This window comes from Sorex araneus, chromosome 4 (genome assembly GCF_027595985.1).
Source record: "Sorex araneus isolate mSorAra2 chromosome 4, mSorAra2.pri, whole genome shotgun sequence".
In the NCBI taxonomy this organism is placed as follows: Eukaryota; Metazoa; Chordata; class Mammalia; order Eulipotyphla; family Soricidae; genus Sorex; species Sorex araneus.
This window is the reverse complement of record NC_073305.1, coordinates 157,443,251-157,455,642: the sequence shown is the minus strand read 5'-3', so window position 1 is coordinate 157,455,642 and position 12,392 is coordinate 157,443,251. Positions and strand designations below refer to the sequence as shown.

The 12,392-nt window shown below is 37.3% G+C and overlaps 1 protein-coding gene across 5 annotated transcripts in view; it reads right to left on the bottom strand.

The window, feature by feature from the left end:
• The window catches only part of AKAP7 (A-kinase anchoring protein 7), a 130,228-nt gene that overhangs the window by 69,441 nt on the left and 48,395 nt on the right, over nt 1-12,392 (bottom strand). For all 5 annotated transcript variants that reach the window (XM_055135304.1, XM_055135303.1, XM_055135302.1 and 2 more), the window contains exon 6: nt 8,796-8,908. In XM_055135304.1, the coding sequence (XP_054991279.1) occupies nt 8,796-8,908 (113 nt within the window). The remainder of the gene's footprint in view (nt 1-8,795; nt 8,909-12,392) is intronic.

Genomic DNA, 12,392 nt, shown 5'->3' with positions numbered 1-12,392 from the left:
TGAGCAAACTTGACCTTAAAACACTGGCCTACATACTGCAAACCTACTTGTAAGTTAATGTGTTCTGATTCTATAGCATTGAAGTCAAAAGTATGGAACCAATCACCAAATCAAGTTAGGATATATATATGTATATATGTATATATATGTACATATATACATATATATACACACATACCCAATCTTAACTCTATCTTCATATATAATGCAAACAAAATTTAATATTTAGTGTAGAGACTGCATATTGGCAAATAATTTTAAATGCATCCATAGGCATAACTTGTCTTGTTATATTAAGAATAATCTAATGGAATTATAACCCCCACCTCCACCCTTTTCCTGTGCATGTGGTACTTGCTTCTTTCCTCACTTTCTTTAATAAACTAATCAATTCCCTTGACTCTGCCCCTATTAACATTCTTAGTTCCTCTATTCTAAATGTGAAGAGAACAAACCTTTCGGCTCCTAGATAAGTTCTCTCACCACCTTAGGCTAGAAATTCCATTCAGAAGAATGTGTTCCAATAATGACACTAGGATTTAAGTAAAAAATAGAAAAAAGATGCTCAATGATGCAGGCTTTGGCTGGAAACATTCCTTATTAGATAAAAGAGAACTTAGCAGAAGAAAACAATAATTGAATATGGAACAGTCATTAAACATGACCTGGGAATCATGTAGATCCCTTAACCAAACTTCAAACTAAATGGAACTGCAAACATATCTCCAGGTAGATAAAGAAACACATTCCAATAATTTCCCTTTGTTAATATGACATATTAGTATAACCTATGATAACTTCAAGCATTATGTGCAATTATAATCTTTCCTTTGCTCATATTTAAATTCTTTTGAATTACATAATTATAAGGATTGCATGGTTCTTCTGATAGACTCAAAATTAGTTATATAGCACTGGATACTACTAGACCACATATTGGTTCTCAAAATGTAGAAAAAGAGATGTGTATTATACCAGCTGGCAATTTTCCCGGAGTCTTCTCTTAAAGATTTCAAAAGTCAAGCATATTTCCAAAATTCCAACAATAACAAGTGTATTTAGTAGGCAAAAAAATAAAAATAACAGTAATCAAGGAATTAGTTTCAAGATAATAGCATGCAAACATTATTAAAATAGGCATTTTCTCCTTTATTATGCCCAATATCTGCTATCATGTTTGTCATATCAGTATTTGCAAAGACCCAGGAAAACCAAAACAGTCAAAGCTGATACCATCCTACCATTTCCACTCTACTTTGCACAGTTCAGACACCTGCCTGAAGTTGAAGTATGTGTCACAGAGAGTCACAACCTGTTACAGGAATAGGTATGACATGATTTCCCTATGATTCAATTTATGACCAGGTTAGCAAATCCCACAATCACTAAGTTAGTTTTAGGTATATTTATGCTGAAACCATTTGTGCAAAGTATATCTTTGCCACTCTGTGGAACTCATGGTAGGTCAAGGTACGTGAAGACCAAGGTGAATTCTCAGAAGACCGTGTTTATAAAAAATGGGATTAGAAAGGGATGTTGCTAAAGCACTAGGAGTCATAAAGAACACTCTCTGAGCTAATGACTGATTCAGATCCCACATAACTATAGGAGACAAAACAGAAATGACTATGAAAGAACCTGATCCAAATAACGTCATGTAACCAATGACTATTAACCAATGACTATAACCAAATTCAGTTGTGTGGTGGGCAGCAGCCAGGGAAGTGTAAGTACTTTCATTCTGTGGCCATCAGTTTGAGGGCAATGTACAACAAATATAACTGACTTAAAAGGTTCTAGAGAAGGGTCTCCAAAATGGTGTGAAAAACTTTGCTAACATTCAAAAATAGTGCTAGATAAGTAGACTTTTAAAAAAATACTTTCTCAGAAACCAAACTGAATTTCTTCTAGTTATGGATGACTAATCCCTTACATGATACAATCAAGTTCTACTAGTCTTCAATTACAGATAATGTGAAGTTTGGTCTGGGCAAATAGGTCAATAACATTTTTTTCTTTAATTTACTGAAGTAACTACTAGAAAATTAACTGAGCAACTCATTAATTTAAAGAACTAGTACTGCGATCCGAGGCCGACCCGTGTTTGATTACTCCGCCCCTCTCGGAGAGCCCGGCAAGCTACTGAGAGTATAAAGCCCGCACAGCAGAGCCTGGCAAGCTACCCGTGCATATTGGATATGCCAAAAACAGTAACAATAAGTCTCTCAATGAGAGACGTTACTGGTGCCCGCTCGAACAAATCGATAAGCAATGGGATGACAGTATCAGTATCAGTATCAGTATCAGTACTGCGATCAGAGCAATAGTACAGCAGGTAGAGCAGCTGCCTTGCATGTGGCCAATCAGGGCCTGATCCACGACCATCCCGTATGTGATCCCCTGAGCACCCCCAGCAGGAACTGCTGAGTACAAAGTCAGGAGTAACCCCTGAACATCGAGAGATGTGGCCCCCAAAGCAAACCAAACATACAAACAAAAAGTATTAGTGTTATTCTGCTTGAAAAGCACCTCTTCATGAGAGAACGAGATTCTAACTCATGGTTAAAATAAGTCACCTCATATACTGGAATGGTAACTTGTTACAGTTTTGGGTTGCAACCTCAGTTTCTCCTCAAATCTAAATGGAGCTCTTAAGGAAAATATAATTTCACCTTCACCTATTATGTGGTTATAACTGATATTTACTTATAAAGTTATCAGTAAAACCAGTTTGTTGGTTAGCAATTCTTAGCCATTCTTTGCAGTGGTAAAGAAAACCTTATGATCATTCGAATAACTTCAGCTGGCTTGCTTTTACATATGATTATTTGGGTGTACTGTAAATTTCTGGGGGGTAAGTCACAGCTGGCGATGCACAGGGGAGCCGAAGCACAACGGGTAGGGTGTTTGCCTTGTACGCCGCTGACCCGGGTTTGATTCCTCCGCCCCTCTCAGAGAGCCTGGCAAGTTACCGAGAGTATCTTGCCCGCATGGCAGAGCTTGGCAAGCTACCCGTGGTATATTTGATATCCCTAAACAGTAACAAGTCTCACAATGGAGACGTTACTGGTGCCCGCTCGAGCAAATCAATGAGCAATGGGATAATAGTGACTATAAATTAGCTATTGTCCCTTTTTATACAAGCTAATCCACATTCAGAGTATTTTAGAATAAAGTTTTTTTTCTTGATCATATGTTCAATTTTTGCCATTCCACTGAGGGGCTTGCCAGTTTCCCACAAGATCACCATGATTCACTCTGTCCTAGATTAGAAAATAAAATTAATAGGTTCAAAAGTCTAAATTAATTTGTGGGGAAAATAAAATAGCTTCATTCCTAATGAAAATAGTTCAGATGGGAATAACATTTATATTTTGGTTAGTGAGGATAAGCCAATGCATTTTAATTCACTTGAATATTTCATTATTACACATTTCAATACCAGTTCTAAAATTGCTGCTTAAATTACACTTAAATTAGAACTTTGTCTGTGAACACAAATGCTAGAAAATAAGTAAAAATGTTCACCCAGTCTGGATGCCTGAAGCAAAAATATAATTTAAGACTAAATTATCAAGTTCAGCATTTCCTAAGTCGTGTTCTACAAACACTAACTAGGACTACAAGATGGTTGATGGAGGACAGGATTTTCATAAATTGTCCTTTATATTTGGGAAAGAACACTGAGACAGACTATATTAACAGTTCAAAATATTCACTGCCCCTCTTACATTGTCCCTTTCCACAAGCAAATTAAACAACCTGCTCTTTTAGACTCAGAAGGGCCACGTAACTTCGATCAATTAAACATTTAGAATATTTAGTCACAACTGCTACTGTATACTCAACCAAGAGACAATTCAGGGCCTAGGTTTTATCATTAACTATGCCACAGGACTAGAATTTTCATCTGTGTTTTCTCCTTTCCCACTTCTACTTCTACTGATGACTTCCTTCTGTCCTCCTCTCTCTTCTCCCTCATCATAATACCAGCTAATACCCCTCTTCCATCCAGACTATGTGCACATCAAATTCTGCACTGAAAACAAAGTGTGTAAGTGAGGATCATGGCGATCGATTTAAAAGAAAATAATGTGTTTTGTCCTTAAGGTCTCTCATTGTCCTGTGAAAAGCCATCATAAGAGAATACCATTTAATATAAGCCATAGCTTTTATTGTCAAGTGTTAGTGAATTGAAAATATTCAATAATCAGAAAAGTCAGTTATGTCAAAAACAGTTCAAATTTTAAAACAACCGACATATCCAGAAAATTATCACAGTTATTTCTTGAAGAATATAGACGTGAATTAAAATGCTGTTAGTTTTGAAACTGGTCTCTTCTGCCACCAAGTGTTAGAATACACTTCTAACCAATCAGTTTCTGCAATGTGTTTTAATCACAAAAACAAAGAGCACATTCTGAGGGGGAAAAGTTCAAAAGAATATACTAAACAAGTATAAAACTGGATAAGTGCCAGACGAAACAAGTAAAACAAATATATTCTCTATATTTTTAGACATAGCAACTTAATTAGACTTTTCAGAGTCGTCATTCAATAAAAAGAAAATCTTTGAAAGCATGAGAATCAAAATAGCACTAAAATGGCAAAAATATTTGATATTCTCATGTAATATATCTGATTAAAATTTCACGAAACTAAAAATATGAAAAATTAATGTGCTCCTTAGTTCTAGAAAGATGTGCAATTGCCAAGTCTTATTAGGTCCCAGATCTGAGTTAGAAATTCAGTTTTTCAGTTTGCAGGTCAGAATAGCATATTGTAGCAAAGGTAGGTCCATTCTCCCGAGGGAATGTTGGTTATTTCTATATTTCCAAAATTCTAAATACTATCTGTTGAGCTTCAGCCATACCACTGGGATTCTGGCTGCTTACTGTAAATGTTATTACCTGCAAACAGGTGCCAGCCAAAGGATGGTACCCCAAAAGTCATGAATTTTTACAGCCAACATCAAACAAGTGGGCCACATTAGCTGTATTCAGGACCACTCAAAGGAGAGCTTAGGGAACCATATACAGTGCCAGGTCAGCAGGTAAGGGACAAGTGTCTTACCTGTTATACTATCTCTCCAAGTCTCTGTTTACATCATTTATGTCAATAAGACGTTTCACTTTCAGAACCAGATAAGTAATGCTGCAACTCTGAATCTTTTTCTTTTTTTTTAACATCAGTATGAATAACAGTTTTCTAAGTTATTAAAAAAAAAAAAAGACACCAGGGGCTGCAGTGACAGTACAGCGGATAGAATACTTGCCTTACACAAGGCTGACCAGGGCTTGATCCTCAGAACCTCATATGTCTCTTGAGCCCCACCAAGAGTGATCACTGAGCACAGATCCAGGAGTAAACCTTGAGTACCACTGAGTACCAGACATCACAGGTTTTGTTTGGGCATCACACAGGACAGCACTCGATACATGTGAGCCACGTGGAGGATTAAACTAATTGCCTACACACACGAAGCGAGCACTTTTTCTTTTCTTTTTTTTTTCATTTTTCTTTTGCCACCAAGTGCTTAAATAATTAAATGCCACTGGGGCACTTAAATTATTTCCTTAGGGTAATCTCAGTAACATGGACTTCTTACAGAACATAAATATTTAAAGTTTTTATGTAAGTTACTCACATAACATCTTATAAAAGGGCCATACCAATTTAAGAGACTATTAAGAGTACTTTGATGGTAATTTTCCCTCAAACTTATCCTAAGAAATGTTACTCTCATACAATGTGATTGGAATATAAACTGGTGCCATTATTTTGGAAGACTATTTGGGGGGGGAGTGTTTTAGGTTTTTTGTTTTGTTTTGTTTTTGCTTTTCTGGGTCACACCCAGCAATACTCAGGGATTACTCCTGGCTCTATACTGGTGGTGCTAGGGGGGAACCATATGGGATGCCGGGGATTGAACCTGGGTCTGCCATGTGCAAAGCAAACACGCTACCCACTATACTATCACTCTGGCCCCAATTTGTGGTATTTTTAAACAGCTAAAATGTACAATATTCTTTGACACTAGAAGCAAACTTCAAAGAGCAGGTCCTTAAGATACTGACATATCTATCCAAAGGACAATGAGTGCTCACTACAGCATTTGTGGAGCAAAGAAATGGGAATCAATTAAATTATTTATCAAAGCAAGAATAGTTAATGTTGGGGCTGGAGCGATAGCACAACGGGTAGGGCATTTGCCTTGCATGCGGCCAACCCAGGTTCGAATCCCAGCATCCCATATGGTCCCCTGAGCACCACCAGGAGTAATTCCTGAGTGAAGAGCCAGGAGTAACCCTGTGCATTGTCGGGTGTAACCCAAAAAGAAAAAAAAAAGGTTAAAGTATTAGTTAATATATAATACATTAATTCTATTTTAAAGGATCTGTATGCATATAAGTGCAGTCATACATACATATATTTTCAGTGCCTACAGAAGTATCATGAAGCCGTGGTTAGAAAGAAATTGTATGGCAGGAAGATGATGAAAGATAATGACAGAAATACTCAAATAAGTTTGAACATATTTAAAATGTCCACCTCAAGCATATATTCAACTAGAACGTCATATGAAATTCACTAAAATTTTAAAATTAAGTACTTGAAATGAAATGAATTCCTTATATTTGAGTGGAAAAATACTATTATTTCACATCACTCTCTGCTTTTATTTCATTATCAATCTAAAACTTAAAGTCAGATATATACTCTATTACTATCTTCTTCTGTTTGTTTTGGGCCACACCCAGCAATGCTCAGAGATTATTCCTGGCTCTGCATTCAGGAATTGCTTCTGGCAGTGTTTGGAGTACCATATGGGATGCTAGGGATGAAGCTGATAAGAAAGTGAGGTTATTTTGATGACTTATCTTTTCCTTAACTATCTTTCCTTTTCCCTTATCTTATCTTTCCTTTTCCCTTCTCCATAGAGCAAGGGAGAAGAACCTGTGAAATTAACTGCCAAGGCATCATTTACACGCAGTCTGAAATGTTGAAGTAGAAATTCTAAAGTGGTGAAAACATTCTATTGATAAGTGTCTTTGGGTGCTCTCGTTTAAAAGTTAATATAATAACAGAGAAACATTTTGTAATATGGACTTACCATTATCACTAATTTATCATTCTGTGATTAACTTTGAAAGCATTGGTTAAGAGAATAATCCATATGAAAAACAAAACAAGAATGATAACAAGGGAAAAAAAGCAAACTGTCAATCCATAAGTCACTTGCTATCATTCTAAGTTTCAAAATTATTACTGACACAAATTACTTTTAAATATTCTGGAGGGCCAGGGGAGAGTTCAAAGGGCTGGGCTGCATATGACTCCCATGCCTGAAAGGCCCAGGCTTGATGGCTCCCGTTCCTCCCAGCACAGCAGCAAGTGGGGACCCTGAGCGCCAGTGGGTATGGCCCAAAAATCCAAATAATATTCTAGAATAGTACTTAATATAGTCATTAGTGATTTGTGGTGTATTTATTTTGAAGGAGGAAAAACAAGAAAAATTCAAGCTATCTGTTAGGGTGGGGGACAGGGTAGACTGCACAGTGATCAGGGCTTATTCTGGGCTCTGTGCAAGAATCACTCCCAGCTATTCTCAGGGACCATATGGTGTAGCAGGAATCAAACCCAGGGGTCAGGTCAGTCGTGTGCAAGGCAAATGTTCTACCCACCGCATTATCTCTCTGGTCCACATGATATATTTTTTTGAGGAACTATTTACAATATTTTATAGAAAATTTATGATCACTGGATGGTCAGTAACCCAAAGTCATGTTTTAAAGGACTCAAAAAACTTCCTGAGCAAAGAGACATTACATACAAAATTTACTAAACGTAGGCAAAAGATCTACTTACTATATACAAACTTAACCTTATTAATGGAGCAGCAAATCAGTCTTAACTGCACCCAAAGGGTCATGGAGAGCAGAAAAATATCCTACTCTTCATGCCCATCTCCACACTCTGCTATAGCCACAGCAGGTCAGCAGATGTTCTCATTTGCAGGAGATGAGGAAATAGGACAAACAATAAAGAGTGCCCTTGGGATTCCAGAAGAAATACTCAGGAACCCAAAGGAAAGTAAAAAGGTACTCAGTCTCTGAGAAAGAGAGTATGGCCTGGGAAGGCAGAAAGTCACTCTGTGACAAGGAAATTCAAGACAGTCCCTTGGTTTGTGTCACTGCTGACCACCCTTGGGGAGCAGGGCTCTGATGTGCTAGGAAATGGGGTCTCTTCATTAACTCTGCTGACCCACTTCCTGTGACACTTTTTGCAACTCCTCAATGGGGACAACGGATGAAAGAACACAGTGATCTTTCGGAAACCTTGACAGTTAAGTATAGTAGACTTGAAAAGTCTGTCCCATGTGAAATAGACAATTGCAATGAGCAGTACCAGGGTATAGAGGATAGAAGGAGAGGAGAAAGCTTTGAGAACAGCAGGCTGCAATCAACCACAGACAAATGAAACAACAAAACAAACTCTGATACCAGCTGAAGGCTCTTCAAGGAATGAAAGCTGTGGCAATAGATGAAGCAGTAGAAAATGAAGGTCAATATGCTGTTGGAGCCACAGCCACAAAGGAAGGCGTGGCCCTCAAAATCTCCATGGAGACTTAAGGGGACAATTAGCATTCTGGGAAATGGAACCAAAGTGACTTGAAATTCCAAGAGCAACAGTAGTAGAAAAGATCACTGTAAATTTCATTTATGCTACCAACTATGCTTAATAAGAATGATATGTCCAATAAAACAAAGTTTAAAATACAGGTACCCACTTACCTTCTTTCGAAGATGCGGTGCTTTCGACAACTTCATGAAGGTCAAATGAGGCTTATAACTTCTGTCTTCTCCTGCCAAGATTCCTTTTTCTCGAAATGTCCTTTTGGCAACCTCTGAAAGAAATTGAAAGATAAAGCTGCTACTATAATAATGGTTGTTTTTAGTAGAGGAACAAGTAAAAAAAATAGCAAATTATTTGTTTCTTTTGGGGTGGCCATATCCAACAGTGTACAGGATTTACTCCTGGTCCTGTGCTCAGGAATCTGGTGGTGCTCAGAGCACAATTTGGAATGTCAGGAATAGAATCTGGGTTAGATATATGCCAGGCAAGTACCTTACCCATTGGACTATTTTGCTGAGCCCAAAATACTAAATTATTTTATCACTGAAATTAGTTTGAGATATAATTTTGATTTTAAAAAGAATAAAATCACAATTTGATAGTAAATATAACAATTAAATCTATAGTAATCTTCAAACTTTGGGCAAAATGTAGAAAAGCAGTAACTTGAAAACACTCAAAAATAACTTTGATATGTTAATTTTCACTGTACATTCCAGTGGTATCCATGTATATACAAAAAAAAGGACTAACTTATCTGTAAACCTTCATATTTGAAACTCATGTTTCTGCTCACAATAGAATAATAAGAATCCACCTTTCTCTCCCTCAGAAAAAAATAAAAATAGAACAAAGTATAGGAGATAATGATTTGCAAGAAACTATACATCAGACAGTGTAAGTCAGTAATCTAAGAGTTAAGAAACAAGATGACTTCTTCACTGCCTCAGCATCCACTGCATGCTGTGCAAGGAGGAACTAGAAGGAACTCAGGTAAATTATAAGGTGGAGAGGGAATATGAGAGTAGAAGACACCCACTTCTCACAGGATGTACTAGAAAAGTGAAGCTTTCAGAGAGGAAACACCAGATATTTGTAAAGGTTTCTTTCATAGTATTTAGTTGAGAAATGACCCTCAAATAAATGATAACAAGCACTTTAGACCACGGGAGACATATCCAAAGGATTACAAGAACTGCATCCAGAACTCATTCATGGCTAGAATGCTGTCTGTTCCCTCAGCCAGATTTCAGAAGAACATTGAGGACAGTGGCACACAGGAAAGAATACACAGAATGGTCTTTCCTTTGCTATAGTGAAAACTTCATGCTAGACTAAAATGTCATTCTCGTCTCACAGAACAAATCCAAGAAGCAAGAGCCAGATTTTGCAAAACTGTTTGCAAGCAAAATACTTAATGGCATACTAGCACAAAGGCCAACGATAGAAATTCAAAACGATCCAGCACCTAACAAGGTAAACTGCATAACATCTGGAGTCTAATAAAAAACAACCAGGCACATAAACAAACAGAAAAGTCCTGATGAAGAGGAAAATATAACAATTAATTAACCAAATGTGACCCCAAGGTGACAGATGCAAGAATTAGTAGAACCAAAGCAGCTTTAAATTTTATATATAATTTTTGTTTAATTGTGGATTTTTGGGAGTGGAGTGTGTGTGTGTGGGGGGGGGAGGTCTGTGCATGGTACCAGGGATAAATTTGGAGCTTCACCTATGACAAGGCAAGATTTTTTTAAATTTTATCGAATCACTGTGAGATAGTTACAAGCTTTCATGTTTGGGTTACAATCACACAATGATTAAGCACCCATCCTTACAATTTTCCGACACGGCCACAGGAGAAAATCCCTCCAGTTTTACACATTGAATCTTTTTTCTTTTTTGCTTTCTGGGTCACACCCGGTGATGCACAGGGGTTACTCCTGGCTCTGCACTCAGGAATTACTCCTGGTAGTGCTCAGGGGACCATATGGGATGCTGGGAATCAAACCCAGGTTGGCCATGTGCAAGGCAAATGCCCTACCAGCTGTGTTATCACTCCAGCCCCTACACACTGAATCTTGAGTACTATTTCATTTGAGAAGATTCCAGTAATAACAAAACAGGTGTGAAAACAAATTATCAAAATGTTTACCTAAGATTAGGAAAATCCTTTCTACTAATAAAAAGTATTACTAATACTAATAATTACTAATACTAATAAAAATCTTTGCAAAATGAAAATTGTGGTATGTCTTTTAATATCATATAATACTATATTAAACCCAAAAGATGAAAGATTGTCTTTCAAATATTTCTTAGAAATACTAATTTTCGGGGCTAAAATGATAGCACAGTGGGTAGGGTGTTTGCCTAACACATGGCCAACCCTGGTTCTATTCCCAGCATCCCATATGGTCCGCCAAGCACCACCAGAAGTAATTCCTGATTGTAAAGACAGGAGTAATCCCTGAACATCACCTGGTGTGACCCAAAAAGCAAAAAAAAAAAAAAAATTAATTTTCTAACAGTTAATATCTTCAATTTCCTAACAAAAACCATCAACCTAATAAAATATTTTCTACTATTTCTAGGAAATGTTTCCTTAAAAATAAAAGATGTTTTAAACACAATGTTGTAGTCATTAAAATCCTTCCATTTTAATCAACAATTCTTTTGGAATCTGAGGATGATTAAAATGCACATAATTATAACCAGAAATGCTCAGATGAAAACAAAATCAAATATATTCCCATCCTTACTGAATACTATTTGCATAGTATAAAACTTCGATTTTTTTGCATGGGAACCTAAAATATAAAAGAGGGGGAAGTGAACAAAACCTAAGAGACCATATTACCCTTTGGGGGAAAATAAAGAATCTTACTATAGTGACTGATTCATATAAAAATAATAAACTAACATCAACAAAATTCATAAGGAGCAAATTTTTAAAAATGAAAATACCTACAACACGGGAGAAGAATTAAGCAGACAAGTTTTCTTTACCAGTGACATCTTTCCCAAGTTCTGCTGCTCACAGCTAGCGGGGGTGCTGCTGTGCAGGGCAGCACGGAAGGAACAAAGCAGCAGGGAAGCGGCACGCCAGAGGAACAACCTCGGCAGAGACCATGAGCAGTCATCGCCATGCCTAGAACACCTGAAGCACATGACCGGCATCCATAGTCCTGCCTGAACTTAAACTGACCATCACCTAGAGAGGTATGGTTTTGTCTATTGTTCAAAACAACCCTAAGAGGTAAGTTATTATTTACTTTTTTTTAAATTAAGAAACTGAGACTCTGAGGGTAGGGGGCGGGGTGCTGGGGATGGTGGTGGGGGATAGGGGACACTGGTGGTAGGAAATGTACACTGGTGGAGGGTTGGGTGCTGGATCATTGTGTGATTCAAACCCAATTATGAGTAGCATCTATCTCATGGATATCCAATTAAAATGGAGTTCATGCCCAATCCAATCAGCTTAATCAATGGCTGAATAAATAGCAGTACTCCTACATTAAAAAAGAAAATAGGAAAAAAAAAAAAGAAACTGAGACTCTATTCATAGTCCAATTAAGAATCAGTCAGCTAGGTGAAGTACATAGAAAATAAGCCCAAATCCAAAGTCTTACTTCTCACTTCTAAGAACTGTTCTTAAACAAAAGATAAAGGTGGGGAACTCACAAGATAGTGTAAAGTGCATGATTACTAGGTGGCCCCAAGCATTGCCAGACACGGCCCTGGAGACCCGG